General features: G+C 43.6%; 1 protein-coding gene across 1 annotated transcript in view; it reads right to left on the reverse strand.

Annotated features, from left to right (window-relative positions):
* endouc (endonuclease, polyU-specific C) overlaps positions 1-27,863 on the reverse strand; it is a 50,571-nt gene that overhangs the window by 16,801 nt on the left and 5,907 nt on the right. Inside the window, exons 2-4 of the mRNA XM_063057577.1 lie at positions 14,620-14,719; positions 12,740-12,851; positions 6,059-6,180 (exon numbers count right to left, since the gene is read on the reverse strand). Coding sequence (XP_062913647.1) covers positions 6,059-6,180; positions 12,740-12,851; positions 14,620-14,719 — 334 coding nt within the window. The remainder of the gene's footprint in view (positions 1-6,058; positions 6,181-12,739; positions 12,852-14,619; positions 14,720-27,863) is intronic.

Here is a 27,863-nt window from a genome sequence, read left to right on the forward strand (position 1 = left end):
CTCAAGATGCTGGAGGCCTTTGGCAGGCCAGGCAGCTTGCTTACTTATTTTTATATAGGGATACAGCACAAAACAGGCCCTTCCAACCCAATGAGCCACACCACCCACCAACCACCTATTTAACCCTAGTCTAGTCACAGAACAATTTACCATGACTAATTAACCTACTATCTGGTACGTCTTATGGGGAGTACCCCGGTGGCTGTGCCCCTTAACAACAGGTACTCCTGTTTGAGTACTGTTGGGGGGGACAGCTTACCTGGGGGAAGCGACAGTGGCCGTGCCTCCGGCACAGAGTCTGGCCCTGTAGCTCAGAAGGGTAGGGCAAGGAAGAGGAGGGCAGTTGTGATAGGGGACTCGATAGTAAGGGGGTCAGATAGGCGATTCTGTGGACGCAGTCCAGAGACCCGGATGGTAGTTTGCCTCCCTGGTGCCAGGGTCCGGGATATTTCTGATCGTGTCCAAGATATCCTGAAGTGGGAGGGTGAGGAACCAGAGGTCGTGGTACATATAGGTACCAATGACATAGGTAGGAAAAGGGATGAGGTCCTGAAAGGAGAATATAGGGAGCTAGGAAGGGAGTTGAGAAAAAGGACCGCAAAGGTAGTAATCTCGGGATTACTAGATGCAGGAAGATTGTTCCCGATGTTGGGGAAGTCCAGAACGAGGGGTCACAGTTTGAGGATAGAGGGGAAGCCTTTTAGGACCGTGATTAGGAAAAACTTCTTCACACAGAGAGTGGTGAATCTGTGGAATTCTCTGCCACAGGAAACTGTTGAGGCCAGTTCATTGGCTATATTTAAGAGGGAGTTAGATATGGCCCTTGTGGCTACGGGGGTCAGGGGGTATGGAGGGAAGGCTGGGGCGGGGTTCTGAGTTGGATGATCAGCCATGATCATAATAAATGGCGGTGCAGGCTCGAAGGGCCGAATGGCCTACTCCTGCACCTATTTTCTATGTTTCTATGTTTCTATGTCTTCAACCCATAGGAGGCAACTGGAGCACCTGGAGGAAACACACACGTTTACAGACAGGACATATAAACTCCTTACAAGGACCATTAGAACTGAACTCTGATGCCCTGAGTTGTAATAGTGTTGAGCTAACTGCTACACTGCCATGGCGCCCTTTGCTGAGTCGTCCAGCATTCCATGTATTGCTCCAACTTCCAGCTTTGGACGACTCGCGCGTCTCCAATGTTAAATGTGAATGCCTAAGATCACACAGGACAAAGTGGTAGTTTGCAAGGACACTCACACCGACAGTGGGTTCTGACAAAACTCCCTCTTTGAACGGTAACAAAAATGAATCAGAATCAGGTTTATTATCACCGGCATGTGATGTAAATTTTCTTAAATCAGTAGCAGCAATTCAATGCAATACATAATATAGAAGGAAAAAAAGATAATAAATAAATAAATCTTATTCAGTATACTTTATCAGTATATGTATATTGAATAGATTAAAAATCTATTACTATATATTAAAAAAAAGTGAGGTAGAGTCCAAGGGTTCAATGTCCATTGAGGAATCAGGTGACAGAAGGGGAGAAGCTGTTCCTGAATCACTGAGTGTGTGCCTTCAGGCTTCTGTATCTCCTACCTGATGGTAACAGTGAGAAAAGGGCATGCCCTGGGTGCTGGAGGTCCTTAATAATGGACGTTGCCTTTCTGAGACACTGCTCCTTGAAGATGTCCTGGGTATTTTGTAGACTAGTACCCAAGCGGAGCTGACTAAATTTACAACCCTCTGCAGTTTCTTTCAGTCCTGTGCAGTACCCCCCCCCCCGCATACCAGACAGTGTCACCTGTCAGAATGCTCTCCACAGTACAACTATAGAAGTTTTTGAGTGTATTTATTGACATACCCTAATAACGTATAGCCGCTGTCTTGCCTCCTTTATAACTGCATCAATATGTTGGGACCAGGTTAGATCCTCAGAGATCTTGACATTCAGGAACTTGAAGCTGCTCACTCTCTCCACTTCTGATCCCTCTATGAGGATTGGTATGTGTTCCTTCGTCTTACTCTTCTGGAAGTCCACAATCAGCTTTTTCGTCTGATGGACGTTGAGTGCCGGGTTGTTGCTGTGGCACCACTCCACTAGTTGGCATATCTCACTCCTGTACACCCCCTCGTCACCAATTGAGATTCTACCAACAATGGTTGTATCACTAGTAAATTTAAAGATGGTATTTGAGCTATGCATAGCCACACAGTCATGGGTATAGAGAGAGTAGAGCAGTGGGCTAAGCTCACATCCCTGAGGTGCACCAGTGTTGATCAGCATCGAGGAGGATATGTTATCACCAATCCATGTGGTCTGCTGTTTAGGAAGTTGAGGATCCAATTGCAGAGGGAGGTACAGAGTCCCAGGTTCTGCAACTTCTCAATCAAGATTGTGGGAATGATGTTTTAAAATCTGAGCGACAGTCGATGAACAGCATCCTGAAATAGGTGTTTGTGTTGTCCAAGTGGTCTAAAGCTGTGTGGAAAGCCATTGAGATTGCATCTGACATCGACATATTATGGCAATAGGCAAATTGCAATGGGTCCAGGTCCTTGCTGAGGCAGGAGTTCAGTCTAGTCATGACCAACCTCTCAAAGCATTTCATCACTGTAGATGTCAGTGCTACTGGACAATAGTCATTAAGGCAGCTCACGTTATTCTTCTTAGGCACTGGTGTAATTGTTGCCTTTTTGAAGCAAGTGTGACAGGCAGGAGGTCTTGTGCCCGACGTCACATCTGTTAATCCATGATTCAAATGTTTGTGAATTTTGTGGTTTCTCCCCCCTCTCCTCTTAAATTATTTCCTGTTCTCTCTTTAACCACACCAGGCCACTGTTGGCTACATTCTCCTGAATTGTACCATGTTTTTTTTAAAATAAAACTGATTTCAGAAGTATGCAACACATTGAAAAAAATTCAAAGTGTATTGGATACTAATAGAATAACATCCAATAATCAGGCACCAGCATATGGAGATTAAGGAGTTTTACAATAATATTTTCAACTTCAACCATTTGAGATGTTGGTTGTTCTCTTTTCTTCCTCCACTCTCCCATCAGGCAGAATTTAGAACATAGAACAGTACTAGCCATTGGCAGCCAATCAGAAAAGGCTCCCTTTATTCCCACTCTTTGTATCCTGCCGATCAGCCACTGCTCTATCCATGCTGGAACCTTTCCTGTAACACCACGTTAAGCTGCCTCATGTGTGGCACCTTGACGAAGGCCTTCTGAAAATCTAAGTACACAACATCAACTGATTCTCCTTTGTCTATATTGCTTGTTATTTCTTCAAAGAATTCCAAAAGATTTGCCAGGTAAGATGACTTTTCCTTGAGGAATCCATGCTGCCTGCAGCCTATTTTATCATATTCCTCCAAGTAGCTTGAGACCCCATTCTTAATAATTGACTTGATAATCCTTAAGAATCCCTGCCCTAGTATGACAAGTTGGACTCTTGACCTCACAGTCTACCTTGTTTACGGCCTTGTGCCCTATTGTCTGTCTGTCCTGCACTTTCTCTGTAACATAACACTATACTGCACACTATAAACACATAATATTCTGCAGATGATGGAAATCCAGAGGAACACACACACACAAAAGCTGGAAGAACTTAACAGGTCAGGTAGTATCTACGCTGCGGAATAAACATCTGATGTTTCAGCCTTCGACCCTTCATCTGGACAGAAAAAGAAGGCGGAAGAAGCCAGAACAAGATGGACGGAGAGGAAGGAGGACAAGCTGGCAGGTGAGACCAGGTGAGTGGGAAGGTAGGTTGAGGGAGGTGGGAGGTGTTAGGTAGAAGGGTAAAAGGGATGGAGAAGGAGGAATCTGATAAAAGAGAAGAATTCAACAGGGGAGAAAGGGGAGGAGGAGGGGCACCAAGAGGAGGTGTTTGGTAGGTGTGGGGAAGGGAAGTTGTAAGACGGGAACCAGAATGGGAATTGAAAATTGAGAGGAGGCGGAAAGGGAAAAAGTACTGGAAGTTAAAGAGATACGTTGATGCAGTCAGATTGGAGGCTATCCAGATGGAACACAAAGTGTGGCTCCCCTACCCGAGTGTGGCCTCATTGTGGCAGTAGAGGTGACTGTGGGCAGAAATTGTTCTGCATTCCGTTATTGTTTTTCCTTGAACTACTTCAATGCACATTAACAATGAAATCACAGTGCCAATAAAAGTATTCATCCCGCCCCCCCAGAAGTTTTCAGGTTTCATTGTTTAACAAGATTGAATCTCAGCGGATTTCATTTGGCTTATTTGACATCGTTTAACAGAAAAGGACTCCTTTGTGTGAAAGTGAAAGTAGATCTCTGCAAAGTGATCTAAACTAATTACAAATATAAACCACAAAATAATTGATTGCATAAGTATTCACTCCCTTTAATATGACAGACCAAATCATACAGCCAATTGGTTTTAGAAGTCACATAATTAGTTAAATGGAGATCTGTGTGCAGTCAAGGTGTATCAGTTGTTTGTAATAAAACTACATCTGTATCTGGAAGATCCAACTGCTGGGGAGTCAGTCTCCTAGCAAAAACTATACCACAAAGACAAAAGTACACTCCAAGCAACTCCATGAAAAGGTTATTGAAAAGCACAAGTCAGGAGATGGAGACATGAAAATATCCCAAGTGACTGAATACCCTTTGGAGTACAGTTAAGCCAATCAAGAAATGGAAAGAATATGGTACAGCTGTAAATCTGCCTAGAACAGGCTGTCCTCAAAAACTGACCAACTGTGCAAGAAGGGGACTAGTGAGGGAGGCCACCAAGAGACCTATGACAACTCTAGAGGAGGTACAAGCCTCAGTGGCTGAGATGGGAGAGACTGAGCAAACAACAACTGTGGCCCGGGTGCTACATCAGTCACAGCTTTATGGGGGAGTGACAAAGAGAAAGCCACTGTTGCAAAAACTCTCATGAAATCTTGGATAGAGTTTGCCGGAAGGCATGTAGGAGACTCTGAAGTCAGCTGGAAGAAGGTTCTATGGTCCGATGAAACCAAAATTGAGCTTTTTGGCATCAGACTAAATGCTATGTTTGGCAAACACCGCATAGCATCAGAAACACACCATCCCTACTGTGAAGCATGGTGGTGGCTGCATCATGCTCTGGGTATGCTTCACTACAGCAGGCCCTGGAAGGCTTGTGAAGGTAGAGGGTAAAATGAATGCAGCAAAATACAGGGAAATCCTGGAGGAAAACCTGATGCAGTCTGCTGGAGAACGGCAACTTGGGAGAAGATCTGTTTTCTAGCAAGACAATGATCCCAAGCATAAAGCCAAAACTGCACAGGAATGGCTTAAAAATAACAAAGTTAATGTCCTGGCCAAGTCAGAGTTCAGATCTCAATCCAACTGAGAATTTGTGGCTGGACTTGAAAAGGGCTGTTCACTCATGATCCACGTGCAATCTGACAGAGCTTGAGAAGTTTTGTAAAGAAGAATGGGGGAAATTTGCAGTGTCTAGATGTGCAAAGCTCATAGAGACCTATCCACACAGACTGAAGGCTGTAATTACATCTACTAAATAGTGACAAGAGAAAATCTGCAGATGCTGGATATCCAAGCAACGCACACAAAATGCTGGAGGAACTCAGCAGGCCGGGCAGCATCTATGGAAAAGAGTACAGTCAAAGTTTCAGGCCGAGACCCTTCATCAGGACTGAATACTGATTTGAAGGGGATGAGTAATTATGCAATCAATTATTTTGTGTTTAATAATTGCAATAAATTTAGACCAATTTGTAGAAATTTGTTTTCACTTTGACATGAAAGAGTATTTTCTGTTGATCAGTGTCAAAAAAGCCAAATTAAATCCACTGTGATCCAATGTTGTAAAACAATAAAACATGAAAAACTCCGGAGGGGGGTGAATGTTTTTTTATAGGCACTGTATCTGTATTGATGGCATACAAAATAAAATTTTTCCCTGTACCTCAGCACATGTGACAGCAATACATCCAGTTACTAATAAAAGTAACAGCCCTCAGGAAGTGTGCCAGTCCGTGCCATTCCCAAGTGTATTCACCAACGTACCCACCTGCATGACCTTTGTTTCCAGAATCGCGTCCAGAAAACGGAAGTTTTCAGCCATTTCCTCAGGGGTCACGACCTCCGCAATTCCAGTCGACATTTCATAGTTATCCAGGAGAGCAATGAATGCTGGGTAATCAAATGTGGGTGTGTTAAATAACCAAATTATGCAGAATAGATTCAGTTTTACTTAACACATACATCAAAACATATGAAAAAAAAAAAATATATATATATATATATATATATATTAACAACCAACACACCCAAAGATGTGCTGGGGGCAGCCTGCAACGTAGCCACAAGTTCTGGCACCAACGTAATTTGGCCACCACGTTCAGCAGACGAGACTAAAACTAGAGGTCATGGGTTAAGGGTGAAAGGTGAAATGTTTAAGAGGAACATATGGGAGAACATCTTCACTCAGAGGGTGGTGAGAGTGGCACTGGTGGATGCAGGTTCAATTTCAACATTTAAGATGTTTCGGTAAGTAAATGGGTGGGAGGGGAATGGAGGACTATGGTCCAGGTGCAGATCGATGCCACTAAGCAGATTAATAGTTCAGCACGGACTAGATGGGTCAAAGGGCCTGTTTCTGTGTTGTAAATCTCTATGACTGACTAACACAATGGAGTCAAAACAGAACAACAGCAACAAAGCAATATCTGTGAACCAAGCTTCTTTCCTCCCTGCCAGTAAGAATTCACCCAAAAACAAAATTTAAAAGAATTCCAAGTTGTTCAGTAGTAAAATCATCCCATTGTGCTTCTATGATCATTCAAGTGATCCGTCTGTGTCACAGACAGGGCCATTCTACACACTGCTCATCAGATTGTGCCAGCCCTCTGATTAACGCTGGCTGATTTTAGCAGTTGACTGTGCTGTGCTGGCCTCACAATGACATGCAGAAGTGTGTGGGGTTTGTGACTGTGTAGAGATGTGCAGGTAGGCCAAGTAACTATTATCCTTATAGTCAGTGATGAAAGAGTAACTGAGAGGGATGAGACAATAAATTCCAGGGTTACAGGGAAATGAGAAGGGGATTGGAAGCTAGAGTAGTTTCCCTGAAAAAGGGGAAATGGTGAATGAAGCACACACGCTATACTGTTTACTCCTCGGTAACCTTATGGTGAATGAGGAGTACAGTGCATACTTCCCCCTTTACGCAGGCATGAGCAATCAATTGTATGTTGAAGATTGAATGCAAGACCTTACAAATCAATAGTATATTCAGTACTCAGAAGTATAAAAGTACACCTTGCACACCGATTCTCAGAATTTTCAACTAAACAAATTTGCACGTTTTTAAATGTAATATCCCTTTTTTCCCTCAACATGAAATGATATTCAAATTTTTAATATTACCTTTTTAAAAAATTTCAATAACTAAATTGAACAGATTTCAACTTTGTCATATACACCCCCTCAAAAATAGATGTCACCAACATCTCCTCCCAGTGTTAGACTTGCAATCATTACTTTTCTTATTTCAGTCTCAAGGCTGTCACACTGTAGTAGTTTGGACAGAGAAGTTGTTTGGACACATCTTTCCAAATATTTAGCTATGAATCACAGTCATTCAATGATAGAAATTTCTTGACCATGAGAGCAGATCATAATCACACGTGCACTTAAATAGATCATGGCTGCTACGTCCTAGTTTCCAACAATGGTTTGTAATTACCAGGGCATTCTGGGCTCAAATAAGGAAAGGTTTATTTGATTTTCTCTCTAAAGTGCTCTTTGATAGCAATTGCCTTTGAGCACCAGGAGCATACTTGTCAATTAGCATAGGGTATAACAGCAGTCATGAGCACTTCAGTTTGCCAACACGTCAGTTGCTTTATGGTGCGACATTCACTTGTTTAGGGCATAAACAGTCCCCTCAATCAACAGTCCCTATACTACTTTCCTTGTACCAAACATCCCTTTTGTTTCTAGTAGGCACATGGTAGTTAATGTGAGAACTGAGGCACAGATAGCCATGATGTCATTGATGTTACAATTATAAGGCAAGGCCTGATACTGATATGGTCTGCAATCTGTATGTTGTGAGATGTGGGGGACCCAACCCCATCATAAGTAAAGCGTTTCTGGTTATCTGGCTTATCGTTCACAGGAGTAAATACAGGAACTGGGATCTGTTCACAGGCAGAAAAAAAAATCACTCGGGTCACTTGGTTAAGATGAAGGTACAGGGACCGGTAATGATTCGCAACTGGAAAGTCATTTGGGTGACTTGGTACAGATAAAGGTACATGGACAGATATGAGTTTGAGTTTGCCTAGCACTTTTTCCTTTGTAATAGCAATGGCACTCACTCCTGCTCCCTGACACTCACTGACTTCTGGCACATTGCACCTGCCTTCACTGTGGAAGACACTAGCAAAGTGCCCATTACGTTCATCTGACAGTTCTTTGCCCCCCATAACTACCTCACCAGCATTATTTTCCAGTGGTCCAATATGAACTCTCACCTCCCTTTTACTCTTTATATAACTGAAAAAGCTTTTGGTATCCTGCTTCATATTATTGGCTAGTCTGCCCTCACATTTCATCTTTTCCCTTCTCCCTGCTTTTTGGTTGCCTTTTGTTGAATTTTAAAAGCTTCCAATCATCCAACTTCCCATTCACTTTTGCTGCCTTATATGCCCTTTCCTTGGCTTTTACGCAGTGCTGAACTTTGTTGTCAGCAACAAATTCCCTCTCTTGTGATCTGATACCAACCTGTTTTTCCCAATCCCATTGCATATTGAAGTCCCCTATGACAATTGTGTCATTACCCTTATTACATGCCTTTTCCAGCTCCCTTTGCAAACTCAACCCCACATCTTGGCTACTATTTTGAGGCTTATATATGATTCCCATAATGGTTTTTTTTTAACCCTTGCAATTTCTTAACTCCACCTACAAAGATTCAACATTCTCTGACCCTATGTCACCACTTTCTAAAGATGTAATTCCATCTCTTACCAACAGAGCCACACCACTGCCTGTCATTTCGATAGAAAGTATATCCTTTGATGTTAAGCTCCCAACTATGGGCTTCTTTCACCCATGACTCCGTGATGCCCACCATGTCATACTGACCAATCTTTAATTGCGCCACAAGTTTGTCCACTCGTCAGTTGGGTCAAATACAGTACCTTCTTGTGCAGTGACAGGGAATACGGACTTGTTGCAATATCCCGAGCACGGTTTTCTCAGCTAGCACAATATCATGGTCCGTTCTGTTGTGCATATCAGTAACAATATACGGACGTGCACCCCTCTGGAGTGTTAAGTTAACCCTCTGCTTTGTTGTCTTTACTCAATACTCACAGGGATTCTCAATGCTAATCAGATTGATAAATGCCTTGGTTTTGCTTCTCTTCAGGCCAGGGAATGTAGCTCTTACTGTTTCATACAAAGGTTCTCCCTCTCTGTCTTTAAGCCTTAATCTGTTCTGTCATGTTGACTCCAGTGATGGGACGGGGTAGAGGTCTACCTTTCAGAACCAGAGCTGGCACAATCAATTCTTTTGCACTGGGCTAAACTAATTTGAAAGTGATCTCAACCCATGCTACATATGGCATGCTTACGCCATTGGGTGCCACTAGCTGTAATGTCTCGGGTGTCTCTTCTGCCTCCGAAACATCCCTCAGTTTAACTCCAGGTAAGCGCCTAGTTTTCCACTGCCCGTCAGTGATGTACACCTGTCCCATATCGCTTCAATTTGATGTCCCTATAAGCAGCATTCTATGAGACACCATCTGCCCACCAGTGAAGATACAGACAAATGTTGATTGACTTGGCACTGAGCAACTAAAACACTGGTGGATGACTGTCCTTCGTTATTTGTCTTGATCCTACACTGATTCCAGTGGTCTGTGAGCAGTAATATGAGGCTTTACATCTGGGGCACCTTGTATTTACACCCTCTCTACCACAGCTGGCACATTGGTGGGACACTTCTGTAATACTGGTCACTTCCTGTCCCACACAAGCAACCCATCTTGGTTTAAAGGACCCTCTCTGTGTTGGCTTATTCCTCGTGCTTTACATCCTGCTAAGTAGCCCGCTGCTACCACAGCTGTAACAGTGGGTGCAAAGTTCCTCACACCCTCTCTGTTGACAGCGGAAACACTTTCTTGTTCGTATTGAACAAAGCCGCTGAGGCAGGCCAGGATACGGACATACTGGGGCTGCATATTGTTGTGAAACTCCATGCTGCTGTGGTAAAAATGAATAATTCTCTGGAGCTAGTTGACATAGCTGTTGTGCTTCAGGCAGCAATGCATAGGGTACTGTTGCATACTGTTGAAATGGGGGAAATTTTTATTGTGGGGCTGGATATGATTGAAGCAGAACTGGTTCAATTAACTGGTTTTGCTTTTTCCACCGTTTTTGTTCAATGCTTGGCCCTCTCTGGAGTTCAGACCCAACAATGTTTTGCCCCACAGACCGCTTAGCCTCTTTTGTACCCCACCCTGGTGGTTGCTGGTAACTCTGTGCGAGGTCCTGCAGCTGAGGAGTTGCTATCACCTCCTGTTTTTTTGTTTGAAACCGAAAAGCATTGTTGACGCACAGGTAGAGGCTGTTGAAGTTGCTCCTCGACCTGTGCAACGTCTTCATTAAGTGTTTTCAACTGTGACACCAGGTCTATATGAGTCCTTTCCGTCCAACATTTACACTCAGCAGTGACAGTGTGGACTGACCCAGCTGGCTTCTGTTTATTCTTTTTCTCTGCTTCATTTGTACATGCAATGTTCAGCTTCTCTCAGAGTACTTCACCTGAGGCTTTGGGATCTAAAAGGTATGGCTGGAGGTAATTTTGAATACAGTCACTTTGCGTATGGCTGAGGGTAATTTTGAATACAATCACTTTGCAGACCGGTGCGTACAGTATGTAAAAACGTACTCTGCACTACGGCTGGATCATATTCCAGACCAGGCTTCGCTTCCTCTGAGGCAAACGATACTTTCTGCTTCAGGTCAAGAACACGTATTCAGTAACTTTGTGGCATCTCTGTACTGCCTTGGGCTTCTGTTGTCAGCTGTTTATACAATTCAGTTGCTCCCTTTTTCCTGATAATGTGAGAAAGGATCTGACTAAGGGTAGGCCCTCAAGACAGTTGCACAACTGGAACCCAGGCACTGGATCGATTATCGGCTCCTCTGGATAACCTCTACTTAGGGTGCTTTCTATCTGGCGAACAAGGCTAGAAAACAACAACTTGTCTTTCTGACTGGGCTCACCAACCTGACCAGATATTTTGAAGTCTTTGCACCATGCTGGTAAGACAATTTCCCTCTGAACTAACCACTGTACATCACTAGAGTTCATCCTGTTAGGAGCTGACCTTTGTATTGAACCACAAGTTAATGTAATTTCCCTGTTTTTTCCCTCCGTTTCATCAGCCATAGCAGTTATAACCACCAGCTCATTTAACTTGTTTCTAACCTGCAGAAGTTCAGACATGCCACTGTCCCCTATATTTCTCAGCTCCTCTCTTCCCAGATGGTTACTTATTACTGATACGAGAGACAGATGTGTTTTTGTAGCCATGTCCTCTCCTGGGAGCTTCCACCAGCTGGTCTTTAGGTAATTCACACACTCTCTCACTAATTTCTTCTTGGAGATTCCCAAGCACATCCATTTTCTTTTCCCCTTGGCAGTGGTGCGAGTTATTGTGGTGGCTGTAAGATTACCTGCTGCTGACTGTGACTCAAGTGCGTGCACTGCTTCATCAGCTCTCAGCCTCACCTCAATCAACTGCCTCACTCTACTACTGCTCAAGGCAATTAAGAAAAGGCCGAGTGAGGCTTGGCTGAACTCAATCTGGCAAGCAGATGGTCCACCTCCACACCCATCCCAGCAGTGCCTCCAAAATGTTGTAGTTTCCCTAAAAGGGAGATGACGAATGAAACTTAGACTTTGTACTGTTTACTCCCCAGTAACTTTAAGGTGAATGAGGGATTCAGCGTATATTCCATCCCCCCACCCCCCAGGCATTCTGGCAGGTGAGCAATCAATCGCATGCTGAAGATTGAATGCAAGACTCTACATCAATGGCAAATTCAGTGCTCAATATAACAAAAGGAAACCTTGCACACAGATTCTCAGAATTTTCAACTTAACACATTTGCATGTTTTAAATTAATATTCATTTTTTCAGCATGAAATATTAACATCAAATAAATATTAACTCTTAAAATTATTTGAACAAAAATAACTAAATTGATCAGATTTCAACCTTGTCACACTAGCATAGGAAATAGGCCAAATGGACAGCTGCAATGTAACAAGTAAGGAGTTGTGAAGGTAGACAAACAGCCTGATCTACACCTCCTTTACTTTATTATTTTATGTCAGTCACCTTATGTACAGCCTAACATCACTTTATGGACATACAATCAAGTATATAACTATGTGATGTATTTATATTTATTATGTATTTTATTATTATATTCTTTATCTTACTGTGTTTTTTGAGCTGCAACAGATCCAGAGTAACAATTACTTTGTTCTCCTTTATACTCACTTACAGGAAATGACATTAAACAATTCTGAATCTTCAAATTATTTTGTCAAACAGCCACTGCACTGGTGTGAATGCCTTTACTCTGTGTGATAGTAGTCATACTTTATTGATCCCGAGGGAAATTGATTACACTTGAGCACAATATAGCTATCCTGGGAACCTACTTGCGAAGGATTTAATTGTCTTCAGACGTTCCTCATTTACGTAGGAGAACAAGGGATAGCGGGCACAGTCCCTCGCTCTGTTGCTGCCAGCAGCGACATAATAGGCCTTACCCTGGGGAGAGAGGTTGAGTTCACTGTCAGAGCAATATTAGTGTGAACCAGATCTCCCCAACATAGTCCTGTGCAAGCCCAGCACAGTCCAAAGCTTACTTCACACACCCACCTACCAGCTCAAACACAGCCCTGTGCAAACCCAGCATAGTCCAAGACTTCAGTACACACATACACACCATGAAGCAAGCTCAGTGGTGACTTTCTAAGCAAATTGGATGTATGTTTGAAGGTGAGAAGTTTATAGCAGCACAGGAAGAAGAGGGGAGTCAGACCACAACCACAACTCTGTTTAAAAGAGCTTACAAACGAGGAATTGTTGACTTCAGGAGAACACACAATCTTCATTGAAGGGTCAACAGTGGAAAAGGGTGAGCAGTTTCAAATTCCTTTCTGAAGTTTGAGGGGATTTGGTATGTCACCAAAGACTCCTGCAAATTTACACAGATGCACCGTGCAGAGCATTCTAACGGGTTGCATCACTGTCTGCTATGGAGGCTCCAACGTGCATGATGGAAAGAGGCTGCTGAGGGTTGTAGACTTAGCCAGTTCCATCATGGGCACAACCCTCCCACCATCGAGGCCATCTGAGAGAGGTGATACCGTCATTAAGGAGCATCACCATCTGTAACAAGCCCTCTTCTCATTGGAGGCAGTACAAGATACTGAAGACCCACACTCACTGATTTGGTAACAGCTTCTTCTCCTCCCCATCGGATTTCTGAATAGTCCAGGAACACTACCTCATCATTCCTTCTCTTTGACTATTTAGTGATTTTTGTAATTATACCAACTTTATTTCTTTGCACTGAGCTGCTGCTATAAAACAACAAATTTCAAATCATTCTGAATAGTGAGTGGATGCACAATGATTGATGTCTTGTGTGTGCACCGTACCAGATCCACCTATCCCCTGGGACCCAGCAGTGTCTAATTCAGACCTTCCTCAAGATTATCCTCAATCATCAGTGGCTGACTGTGTCATCAGCTTACTGAAGCTACGTCCAATGGGAATTTTACACCCAACGACACAGGCAGGTGGGAAGTGTAATGCTCTATAATCACTCAGAGACATCTTGTGCGCAGGTATCTGATACCAAGCCATCGCAGTGCAACATTACACACACACATCCCACTGCCTCCAGCCCAGCACTGGATAAGTCCAACACAGTGCAACATTATACACACACACACACACACACACACACACACACACACACACACAGACTGCCTCCAACACGGGCCTATGCAAACCACAGTCCTACACTACACACATACCCACTATCTCCAACAATAGCCCTGGATAACCCCAACATGGTCCAACACTATACACACACAAATATACCCCAAACTACATTCACAGGCCTGTACAAACTACAGTCCTACACTTCACCACACACACAAATACATGCACACACAGACACACAAAACTCCCTCCACCCATGCCAAATTTAGACCATATTACCCACCTCATAACTCTCACCTTCCATACAGAATCACTAGTCTTGATCCACCCCAGAATTTCCCTTACACATAATCACCCGCTTTAACCCCAATGCAACACCCTCCATGTACACCACGCACAGCACTGACCACACCCTACACAGCTGCTCCACAGAAACAGCAGACGTACAGAATGTGGTCCAGACACTGAGAGGTCCGTTAACCCCGTTTGCCCCTGCATTCATCGAGCAGCACACCCACAGTTCTGTTTCTGAGTTTCAGCACGCATGTTTTGCTGCACCTGCAGACGTTAAAAACTCACCGACCTGCACGTATATCTGGTAGTCCACCTCGGGCAGTAGACGATTCTCGTCAGCTTTCCAAAGCTCGTTCAGTATCTTAGAAAGCTCTTCATTCATTACCAAGCTGGAAGGGAGGAAGAAGCAAACGATGAAGTGAATTGAGAGGATTCTTTCCGTCCGCTCACGCGCACACACACACACACACACACACGAGTGTGGAAGGTGTGCAACAGTTTATACACAGCCCAGACCAGTGAAAAGTGCAGGCGGAGCAGAAATAAGAGGGCGGAACTGTGGGTAATATAGTTTCAGCAGGAAACAAGCAGCAGAGAGAAATTTATATTTAAACAGTCAGAACATCTGGGTTGTAGATCCACTTCCCTCACTTCCTGCCAACCAACCTTACGGCCTAAACCCTTAGTGTTTCTGGAATCACTGAACAGAAACAGCGCACTGGACAGACACTCAAATCTTCACAACTGCCCTGGCATTGCAGTTGGTCCCATCTCTTCCCCACAGCACAGAGATTGCTTTCAAGGACCTATCCATCACCTAAAGGACAATCTTTGTGTGGGATAAACAACAGAAATATCTGCTCCTCTGCGTGGGAGTAAAGTACCCCTCAACACCTCTGGAAAAGCAGCAGGGGAAATCTCAGGGCCAGTATTACTAACTGTCACTTGAGTGTTGGTTTTGGGTGTGGCCATGCCTGCACTGAATGCTGGATATCCCACATTACAATGGTTATTACTGGCTTTGAAGCACTTTGTGATGGTGAGAGGTGATATCAAAGTTCAAAGTAAATTTATTATCAAAGTACATATACTTCACCATATACAACCCTGAGATTCATTTTCTTGCAGGCAATCACAGTAAATACAGGAGTTTGTATGTTCGCCCCATGACTGTGTTGGTTTCCTCCAGGTGCTCCCGTTTTCTCCCACAGTCCAAAGATGTACCAGTTGGTAGATTAACTGGCCATTGTAAATTGTCCCGTGATTAGGCTCGGGTTATATTGGGGCATTGTTGGGTAATATGGCTCGAAGGGCCTGATCTGTGCTGAATCTTGATAAATAACTAAACAGATAGTTAATAATAAATAAGTAAGCAATAATTATTGAGAACTTGAAATGAGAGTCCTTGAAAGTGAGTCCGTAGATTGTGGGAACAGTTCAGTGAAGTTAAACCCTCTGGTTGGGGTAAACCGTTCCTGAACCTGGTGATGTGGGTCCTGAGGCCCCTGTACCCCTCTCCTGATGGTTGAGGGTAATAACTGTTCCTGAAACTTGGTGATGTGGGTCCCAGGGCCCCTGTACCCCTCTCCTGATGGCAGCAGTGAGAAATGCACGTCGCTATGTTGAATAAGATTTGAGAGACGAAACAGAGTGAGATGAGAGGGCAGGGACAGATGGGAAGAGCGTACACATCACATTGATTACCACTGAGAATTTACCCACACAGAACATTTATTATAAAAGTACGTATCCTGAGATTCACCTTCCTGCACAGTTACAAAACAAGGAAACATCATGGAACCCACTCAAACAAAATATCAAACACCCAATGCATAAAAAAGAAGAACGAATCATGCAAATGACAAAAAAATGAGCAAATAGCACACAGAATATTCATCATTAAGCTACAGAGTCCTTGAGAATGTCTAGGGATGCTCAGGGTAGTTCTGTTCAGTTTAGCACTGTGTCGTTCATTGATGTATTGAGAAGTAGTTGTCCGTGAACTGTCTGCAGGACACCGCCATTAGTCATGTTGGTTGTGGGTACCATCTTTTCTCCCCCACATTGGAACAAACTACAAAGCTTCACACAAAGGCTGACTATGAACCAGTTTGCAAAAGATGCCAAACTGGGCAAATACGAAAAAAGCAAATAATAATGAATTTTTAAGTATAAATAGCGCCAAGACGATGAGTTGCAGAGTCCTCGAAAGTGAGTCCATAGGTTGTGGAACCAGTTCATTGTTGAGGTGAGTGGCATTACCCACGCTGGTTCGAGAGCATGACGCTTGAAGAGTAATAACTGTTTCTGGAGAATCAAAAAAACGAAGAGCTCCATCTAACATGCGAATCCTTAGACGTGCAGGGTACAGCAGCGCTGGTCTTAAATCCATCTTATAGAATTCCGACATCACGGATCTGTAACGGACCCGTTGGTCCCAGATTGGTTTACTGAAATCTTCCACGAATCGGAACTTAAGATCCGAGAAATCAATGAAACCTTTAGATCGAGCGAATCGAAACAGTCTCTCCTTGTCTTGAAAGTAATGAAAACGTAAGATAACATGCCTAGGTCTATCTGACCTAGACGAGTATGATGGGATTCTGTGAACACGATCCAGTAGCGGTGGTTGGTCAGGAAATACAGTAGGGAATGCATCTTTTAAAAGTTGGGAGAAATATTTCATAGGGTTGTTAGCTTCCACGGCTTCCCTGACGCCAATCATTCGTAAATTCTGCCGTCGCATTCTAGATTCCAAGTCAGAGTTTTTAAAAGTCAAAAAGTCAAGTTTCTTCTTCATTACATTAATTGTTTCTTCGACTTTCCCCATCTTAAGCTCACTTTGTTGCACGAATTTTTGAAGACCAGATATAGCCGACTGATGTTCCGCAATACATGTTTGCATCTTATCAATTAAGTCGGCAATTTTCTGGAACTTAGTTGAGATTTCCATATGAATCAGGTCTTTAACAGAGCCCATAATTTCTGTACGAATCATCTCCCTAACAGAGGTTGAAATTTCCCTCTGAATTAACTCCGATATAGCTTCCAAAGTCACCGGTGATTCAGTCGGAGGGAGATCCGTAGCTTTCGGTTTAACCGGAGGTTTACCATCCTTGCCGTCTTTCCCGTTCTTAGACATAGCCGATCTCAGTATCATCCAATTGTCAGAGAATTCAGTTTAATTCAAAGTATTGTAAAAATTGATGCCTTAATAGTTAATTAAAGTATAGCTGACCATAGAGAGAAAAAACTCAGAGGTAATGGAGCGAGTCAAGAACGCGACTTCACTCCATGAGCGCTACCGGAAGTCTCGAGTAATAACTGTTTCTGAACCTGGTGATGTGCGTCCTGAGGCTCCTGTTGGCAGCAGTGAGGAGACAGCATGACCTGGGTGGTGGAGGGGGCTCCCTGATGATGAATGCTGCTTTCTTGTGACAGCATTCCTCATTGATAGGCTCCATGGTGGGAAGAAATTTTCCCCTGATGGACCCACAGTACTATCCATGGATTTCAGCGTTACTCAAGGAAGCCAATCAGCCCCTCCTTTGTCCTAGCCTTTGAAGGGGCTCTCCAATTGGATCCGTGTTTAATATAAACTACTTTCCAATTTCTTTACACAAGAACAGTATATTGAGTTTGTACTGACCATAGGGCCTAATTAAACCAATCCTATCTGCCCCCACATGCTTGTTACCCCCCCTTTCACGTCTGTCTAAATGTCTATATCTTCCAAACAACTGTTTCCCTGTTCTAAAACTAGTCTTGTAAACTTTCCTCTTTTCAACTTACCCTCTCACACACTCTGAGTCTCCCTTATCGATAGTCTCTCAATGTCCTTCAACCCATGGGACCCTGTTCTCTGTATTCCACCGCTCTCACTAGTCACTCTGAATTATACAGCGCTCTTCCCCAAGCCCCACCCCTGTATTCACTCTAAACTATACAGCACCTTTTTTTTTCAGCCCTATTTTCCAGCTGGTCCAGATCCTGCTGCAAGCTTTGACAGTCTTCATCGCGACCCACTACACCCACAATCTGATTATTTTCCATTTGCCCTTGCCCACTCCTCTAGGACCTCCACACTAGTTTGTTCTCCAACCTTTCTCGATATTACCTGCCCTAGAACAGTTGATGTATACTGATGCAGCTCAAAGAATTCTAAAAAAAAACGCACACAGGCCAATGGAAAAATATATTTGCTCTTAGTCTAAAAGGCAACCAATATTGACATATTCCACCAGCATCAGTCCAGCCTGCAATCTCATCATAACCAGAGGAACAGGTCACACTTGGACTACTGGCCTGAGGTCTGGTCACTTGCTATAGGAAGACTCATTGAACTAGAGAGTGCCAAGAAGATTTACAAGATGTTACCACGACTGGAAGGTTTGAGTTATCAGTTTGGTTTGCTGGTTCATTGATGAGACCGACAGCAGAGAAGCTGTCGGCCCAGGCCCTCATTCTGCAGGGTTGCCCATTGTAGTCGCCCAGGGGAGGAGATGCTGGAGACCGTGTAGTGCAGCAAGCATCCAGGCTGGAGTGGGGGGGCTGACCCCTCCCATTGGTGTCACCTTCCGGTGTTCACTCAGTGAAAGCTGTGCTGTGTTTGTCTGCGGCTGCATGGCCAGACTGCTAGGGGCTTTTCACCATCAATCTACATGACATGACACTCGGGGCCTTGGCCTACAGTATTGTTTGTGAGCATGTTTACTACTATTCTCAGTATATGTGTCTCGTGCTGCGTAACCGTAGGCACTGTGTTTTCCACCTTGGCCCCAGAGGAACACTTTCGCTTTACTGTATTCATGGGTGTTCATGAATGGTTGAATGACAATTAAATTTGAATTTAACCCCCTCTACTCATTTTACATTTATGACTGTGAGGCAGAAACATTAGGGGCATTCAAGGGATATTTAGATAGGCAAATTGATGATAGAAAAATGGAGGATGATGTATGAGAAAAGGGTTAGATTGATCTTAGAGTAGGTTAAAGGGTTTGCATGAAAACTTGGGCATGTACCGTGCAGTACTGTCGGTCTACATTCTATAAGGACCAAGTTAACACACTCGTTTAACAGTATTCCATATTAAACCAAGACCTCATCTCACTCACTGGTCCCTAACCACCGGGCCGCAAAGCATGTGCTACCGGGCCGCAAGGAAACGATATGATTTGGCGATATGAGTCAGCTGCATCTTTCCTCATTCCCTGTCACGTCCACTGTTGAACTTGAATGCACGCGAGGTCATTACGCATGAGGTCATCAGTGACCCAAGTCGCAAATGAACCAGGACATGCAAAGGAATGGGTCCATGACCCATTTGTGAATGTCCCTGGTGAATCATCCATGTCAGCGCGGGAAGAAGATCGACTTCTCAAACTTGCAAATGACGGCGGGCTGAAAAGTATGTTTGACATAACATCTCTGCCGGCATTCTGGATCAAAGTCAAGGCTAAATATCCTGAGATAGCCATGAAAGCACTGAAAACGTTGCTTCCATTTCCAACATATCTCTGCAAAGCGGGGTTTTCTGCAATGAAGACATGGCTCCAGGGTGACCAGGGATGGGAGCTCAACGTTCAGGGATATTCAATATTCAGGAGGGATAGACACGAAGGAAGGGGAGGTGGGGTGGCGTTGCTGGTTAAAAAAGAGATTAACGCAATAGAAAGGAAGGACATAAGCCGGGAAGATGTGGAATCGATATGGGTAGAGCTGCGTAACACTAAGGGGCAGAAGACGCTGGTGGGAGTTGTGTACAGGCCACCTAACAGTAGTAGTGAGGTCGGAGATGGTATTAAACAGGAAATTAGAAATGTGTGCAATAAAGGAACAGCAGTTATAATGGGTGACTTCAATCTACATGTAGACTGGGTGAACCAAATTGGTAAAGGTGCTGAGGAAGAGGATTTCTTGGAATGTATGCGGGATGGTTTTTTGAACCAACATGTCGAGGAACCGACTAGAGAGCAGGCTATTCTGGACTGGGTTTTGAGCAATGAGGAAGGGTTAATTAGCAATCTTGTCGTGAGAGGCCCCTTGGGTAAGAGTGACCATAATATGGTGGAATTCTTCATTAACATGGAGAGTGACGTAGTTAATTCAGAAACAAAGGTTCTGAACTTAAAGAGGGGTAACTTTGAAGGTATGAGACATGAATTAGCTAAGATAGACTGGCAAATGACACTTCAAGGATTGACGGTGGATATGCAATGGCAGGCATTTAAAGGTTGCATGGATGAACTACAACAATTGTTCATCCCAGTTTGGCAGAAGAATAAATCAAGGAAGGTAGTGCACCCGTGGCTGACAAGAGAAATTAGGGATAGTATCAATTCCAAAGAAGTAGCATACAAATTAGCCAGAGAAAGTGGCTCACCTGAGGACTGGGAGAAATTCAGAGTTCAGCAGAGGAGGACAAAGGGCTTAATTAGGAAGGGGAAAAAAGATTATGAGAGAAAACTGGCAGAGAACATAAAAACGGACTGTAAAAGCTTTTATAGATATGTAAAAAGGAAAAGACTGATAAAGACAAATGTAGGTCCCCTGCAAACAGAAACAGGTGAATTGATTATGGGGAGCAAGGACATGGCAGACCAATTGAATAATTACTTTGGTTCTGTCTTCACTAAGGAGGACATAAATAATCTTCCAGAAATAGTAAGGGACAGAGGGTCCAGTGAGATGGAGGAACTGAGCGAAATACATGTTAGTAGGGAAGTGGTGTTAGGTAAATTGAAGGGATTGAAGGCAGATAAATCCCCAGGGCCAGATGGTCTGCATCCCAGAGTGCTTAAGGAAGTGGCCCAAGAAATAGTGGATGCATTAGTGATAATTTTTCAAAACTCGTTAGATTCTGGACTAGTTCCTGAGGATTGGAGGGTGGCTAATGTAACCCCACTTTTTAAAAAAGGAGGGAGAGAGAAACCGGGGAATTATAGGCCGGTTAGCCTAACGTCGGTGGTGGGGAAACTGCTGGAGTCAGTTATCAAGGATGTGATAACAGCACATTTGGAAAGCGGTGAAATGATCGGACAAAGTCAGCATGGATTTGTGAAAGGAAAATCATGTCTGACGAATCTCATAGAATTTTTTGAGGATGTAACTAGTAGAGTGGATAGGGGAGAACCAGTGGATGTGGTATATTTGGATTTTCAAAAGGCTTTTGACAAGGTCCCACATAGGAGATTAGTGTGCAAACTTAAAGCACACGGTATTGGGGGTAAGGTATTGGTGTGGGTGGAGAATTGGTTAGCAGACAGGAAGCAAAGAGTGGGAATAAACGGGACCTTTTCAGAATGGCAGGCGGTGACTAGTGGGGTACCGCAAGGCTCAGTGCTGGGACCCCAGTTGTTTACAATATATATTAATGACTTGGATGAGGGAATTAAATGCAGCATCTCCAAGTTTGCGGATGACACGAAGCTGGGTGGCAGTGTTAGCAGTGAGGAGGATGCTAAGAGGATGCAGGGTGACTTGGATAGGTTGGGTGAGTGGGCAAACTCATGGCAGATGCAATTTAATGTGGATAAATGTGAAGTTATCCACTTTGGTGGCAAAAATAGGAAAACAGATTATTATCTGAATGGTGGCCGATTAGGAAAAGGGGAGGTGCAACGAGACCTGGGTGTCATTATACACCAGTCATTGAAAGTGGGCATGCAGGTACAGCAGGCGGTGAAAAAGGCGAACGGTATGCTGGCATTTATAGCGAGAGGATTCGAGTACAGGAGCAGGGAGGTACTACTGCAGTTGTACAAGGCCTTGGTGAGACCACACCTGGAGTATTGTGTGCAGTTTTGGTCCCCTAATCTGAGGAAAGACATCTTTGCCATAGAGGGAGTACAAAGAAGGTTCACCAGATTGATTCCTGGGATGGCAGGTCTTTCATATGAAGAAAGACTGGATGAACTGGGCTTGTACTCGTTGGAATTTAGAAGATTGAGGGGGGATCTGATTGAAACGTATAAGATCCTAAAGGGATTGGACAGGCTAGATGCAGGAAGATTGTTCCCGATGTTGGGGAGGTCTAGAACGAGGGGTCACAGTTTGAGGATAGAGGGGAAGCCTTTTAGGACCGAGGTTAGGAAAAACTTCTTCACACAGAGAGTGGTGAATCTGTGGAATTCTCTGCCACAGCAAACTGTTGAGGCCAGTTCATTAGCTATGTTTAAAAGGAAGTTAGATATGGCCCTTGTGGCTACAGGGGTCAGGGGGTATGGAGGGAAGGCTGGGTTCTGAGTTGGATGATCAGCCATGATCATAATAAATGGCGGTGTAGGCTCGAAGGGCCGAATGGCCTACTCCTGCACCTATTTTCTATGTTTCTATGTTTCTATGAATGCAACGAAAACTAAATTGCGGAATAGACTGGACATAAGGAACCCCCTTCGGGTATCGCTGTCTCCCATCACCCCTCGATAGGACCGTCTTGCTGCAGAGAAACAAGCCCAGTGCTCCCTCTGATTCAGCGATATTGGTGTGTTGCAATGATTTTATATGTTCATACGAGGAAAATATGCGCTGTGTGTTTAATATCCAAACGTTACTTAAAATGTTATGATGCTATTGACTTCTAAGTGACTTATCACTATATTCATACGAGGAAAATATGCACTGTGTTTAATATTAAATTCGTTAGATATATTATTAAGTTCATTAGATAATCCCTTTTAGAAATGAAATTGAGTGTATTAGCCACTTATAAGTGACTTTATAGTTGACTTATCACCTATATTCCAGTCATGATTAACACCCCCAACTAGGGTGGCCAACTGTCCCGTATTAACCGTGACATCCCGTATATTGGGCTCAATTGGTTTGTCCCATACGGGACCGCCCTTGTCCCGTATTTCCCCCGCTAAGGTACAGCGTTCCTATGAAACCTTTCGTGCCGAAATGGCATAAAGCAAAGAAGCAATTACCATTAATTTATATGGGAAAAATTTTTGAGCATTCCCAGACCCAAAAAATAACCTACCAAATAACACATAAAACCTAAAATAACACTAACATATAGTAAAAACAGGAATGATATGATAAATACACAGCCTATATAAAGTAGAAATAATGTATGTACAGTGTAGTTTCACTGAAGAATTGCCAAAACCAATTTGTAGAAAAAAATCGGCACATACACGCATGCGCACACAGGGGCCCGTGCAAAGCTTCATGGTCATGGTAGTCTTTCTCGGGGTAAACACAGTGAGAAAGTTGGCAACCCTACCCCCCCCCCCCCGATACCCCCTCCAACCCGGTCGGCCAGTCTGCAAGAATATTGTCAATATTAAACCGGGCCGCGGTGCAAAAAAGTTTGGGGACCCCTGATCTAACTTAACCAGACCCAACATCTGACCACTGGGGTTTACAGAAGAACACAGGATAATGTAAGTTATGCAAAATGTCTGTTTACTTGCTTTGTTCCCTTATGAACTCTTTTCGTACCATGTACCTGTGATGCTACGACAAGCATATTTTTCACTGCACCTGTGTCATAGTCGCAGAGTCACAGACTACCGGAGTACAGAAACAGGCTCTTCGGACCATCGAGTGCTTGCCAGTCTGTTTTCCTGCCTAGTCTAGCACCTGGACCACAGCCCTCTGTACCCCTCCCATCCGTGTACCTAGCTCGCCCCAAACGCACACCACCCTCTGAGTGAAAATGTTCCCCAGAAATATTTCACATTTCACTCTAAACCTATCACCTCTAGTTCCAGTCTCACCTGACCTGTTGGGGTGGGGGAGCCTACATGCATTTACTCGATCTAATCCCCTTGCAATTTTGATGGCCAGGTGTTGAAGGGTAGAAAGGAAGAGATGTGAGTGCAGTTACAAGGGAGAAGGTACTCAAAAATCTGAAAGACCTGAAGTTCACCAGACCAGATGAACTGCACCCTAGGGTTCTGAAAGAGGTAGCAGTAGAGATTGCGGAGGCATTAGTAATGATCTTTCAAAAATCATTAGACTTTGGCATGGTTCCAGAGGACGGGAAAACTGCAATTGTCACTCCACTCTTTAAGAAAGGAGGGAAGCAGCAGAAAGAAAGTTATAGACCAGTTAGCCTGACCTCATTGGTTGGGATGATATTGGAGTCAATTGCCAAGGATAAGGTTATGGCGTACTTGCTGACACAGGACAAGATAGGACAAAATCAACACAGTTTCCTTCAAGGAAAATATTGCCTGATGAACCTATTGGAATTCTTTGAGATTACAAGTAGGATAGATAAAGTGGATGTTTTATATTTGAGGTTCCAGAAGGCCTTTGACAAGATGCCACACAAGGCTGCTTACCAAGTTAAGAGCCCATGGTATTACAGGAAAGTTACTGGCATGGCTAGAACATTGGCTGATTGGTAGGAGGCAGCAAGTGGGAATAAAAGGATCCTTTTCTGGTTGGCTGCCAGTGACTAGTGGTGTTCCCCAGGGGTCGGTGGTGGGACCACTTCTTTTAATGCTGTATATCAATGACTTAGATGATGGAATAGATGGCTTTGCTGCCAAGTTTGCATATGATACTAAGATTGGTGGATAGGCAGGTAGTGTTAAGGAATGAGGAAGGTTGGAAAAGGACTTATTAGGAGAATGGGCAAGAAAGTGGCAAATGAAATACAATGTTAGAAAATGCATGGTCACATACTGTGGTAGAATGCCCTAAAGGTCAACATGCAGATAGTCGGTGGTAAGGAAGGCAAATGCCATGTTAGCATTCATTTCAAGAGATCTAGGATACAAGAGCAGGGATGTGATGCTGCGGCTTTATAAGGCACTGGTAAGGCCTCACCATGAGTATTGTGAACTGTTTTGAGCTCCACATCTAAGAAAAGATGTGCTGGCATTGGAGAGGGTCCAGAGAAGGTTCACAGGGAGGATTCCAGGAATGAAAGGGATATCATACAAAGAACATTTGATGCCTCTGGGCCTGTACTTGCTGCAATTGAGAAGGATGAGGAGGATCTCATTGAAACCTTTTGAATGTTGAAAGGCCTAGACAGAGTAGATGTGGAAAGAATATCTCCCATGGTGGGGGAGTCTTGGACAAGATGGCACACCCTCAGGATAGAGGGGCGTCCATTTAAAACAGATGCAGAGAAATTTCTGTAGCCAGAGGGTGGTGAATTTGTGGAATTTGTTGCCATATGCAGCTGTGGAGGCCAGGTTGTTGGGTGTATTTAATGCAGAGATTGATAGGTTCTTGATTAGCCATGTAAAGGTTACAGGGAGAAGGCGGGGGGGGAGAGTTGGACTGAGGGGAAAAATAGTATCAGCCACGATTGAATGGCGAAGCAGACTCGATAGGCCAAATGGCTGAATTCTGCTCCCATGTCTTACTGTCTAATTAGATTAGATTCAACTTTATTGTCATTGTGCCGACTACAGATACAAAACCAATGAAATGCATTTAGCATCTGACTAGAAATGCAAAAAATAGTGTTATTTACAAAATAACTGCGAATAAAAAAAAGTGCTACAGCACACAAATATAAAAGTACTGAGACAGTACAATGCGGATGCAATACTGTTTAGCGCTGTGATGTGAGGTTCAGCAGGGTCACAGCCTCAGGGAAGAAGCTCTTCCTGTGCCTGCTGGTGTGGGAGCAGAGGCTCGTATAGCGTCTACCGGATGGGAGCAGAGTAAAATGTCCATGGTTAGGGTGGGATGCATTCCTAATAAGAGAGCTCCCTCTAATGTGCCATGTTGAGGGTTTGTTGTGAACATGTGGCCATTGCATTTCCTTGAATTATACACACAGGTAGTTCTGCTATAACATGCAGCTCCATAAACACATATGGGCTATAAAACTATTGATGAATTAGTGAACATTATTTGTAGTATGGAGTGAAAATGTGAATAGGCTCTTTCCACTTAGATTACGAGAGGACATGGCTTTAGGGTGAAAGGGGAAAGGTTTGTGGGAACATTAGGGGGAACTTTTTCACTCAGACAGTAGTGGGAGTGTGGAACGAGCTGCCATCTAACGTGGTAAATGTGGGCTCACTCTTAAGTTTTAAGAATAAATTGGATAGATACATGGATGGGAGAGGTCTGGAGGGTTATGGACTGGGTGCAGGTCAATGGGACTAGCGGAATAAAATTTTGGCACAGACTAGAAAGGCCGAATGGCCTGTTTTCTGTGCTGTAGTGTTCTACGGAGGCCGAAGTCGTTATACTGTGATTTCAACCAGGAAACAGAGAACCACTGAAGAGATACTTTGGAAATTGACTAAACACTCTGGGAAAACGGCATGCTTCCTAGCAGAAATCAGACACCACTCTCCTTGAAGGACACAGGCTGCCACGTTTATCGCGAGAGGCTGCCAACAATGAACAGCTTGACTGACACTGTGCTATGATAATTTCAAACCATGTAGCATACAGACTCTGGTACTTTTAGTCTGCAGTAACAAAATAAACTTAAAGCTATTTAAAAAATAACAGGTTCGTTTTTGAAAATCCTGCTGCATAAATAACTTTGTTACTGAGAGTCTGAAACCCCCCTTCTCCAATGACACATTGCTTTTATAAAGTACTTATAAGTCAGGACAGACCAGAGAATTTGTCTAGTGAGGCTTTATGGGTAGAACTGAGGAATAAGTATGATCACATTAACTGGATTATATTACTGACCATGCAACAGTCTGCGGTATTTAGAGAAGTATATTTGTAGAGAGATCGCAGACTTCTGCAAGAAACATAAAGTTGTGTAAATAAATGATTTTAACTTTCCACGTATTGACTGGGACTTGTATACTGTAAAACGACAAGATGAGACAGAATTTGTCAAACATGTTCAGGAATATTTCCCTAATCAGTATACAGAAGTCCTAACGAGAGAGTGTGAGATATTTGATTTGCCATTAGGGAATGAGACAGACTGTTGACAAAAGTTCGTGCAGGGGAATATTCTGCATCTCGTTTTCACAATGCCATGAGTTTCAAGGTAATTATGGAAAAGGATAAATCTGATAAAGATTCTAAGTTAGAGAAAGGCCAATTTTGATGGCATTGGGAAAGATCTGGCAAGTATGGATTGGGACAGACTGTTTCCTGACAAAGTTGTACTTAAGTAAGTGGGAGGCCTTCAGAACTGAAATTTTGAGTTTGAATATTCCTGTCAGAATAAAAGGCAAGGATGAACAGGTTTATGGAGCCTTGGTTTTCAGGAGATATTGAGGCTCTGGTTAAGGAGGTGCAGAGCAGGGTATAGGCAGATAGGAACAAATGAGGTATTTGAGGAGTACAAGATTTAGGGAAATGAAGAGGGCTAAAGGAAGACATGAGATTCCCCTTGCACACAAGGTGAAGGAGAATCCCAAGTGATTCTACAGATACATTAAAAGCAGAAGGATTGCAAGGGACAAAAATCGGTCCTCTGGAAGGTCAGAGTGGTAATCCAGGCGTGGAGCTGAAAGAGATGTAGATCTTAAATGGATTTTTTTGGATCTGTATTGATTTGGGAAATGGGTACAGAGTCTATAAACGTGATTCAATGCAGCAGTGTGGTCATGGACCCTATACAGATTACAG

The sequence above is a fragment of the Mobula hypostoma genome, chromosome 9, assembly GCF_963921235.1.
Source record: "Mobula hypostoma chromosome 9, sMobHyp1.1, whole genome shotgun sequence".
Lineage (NCBI taxonomy): Eukaryota > Metazoa > Chordata > Chondrichthyes > Myliobatiformes > Myliobatidae > Mobula > Mobula hypostoma.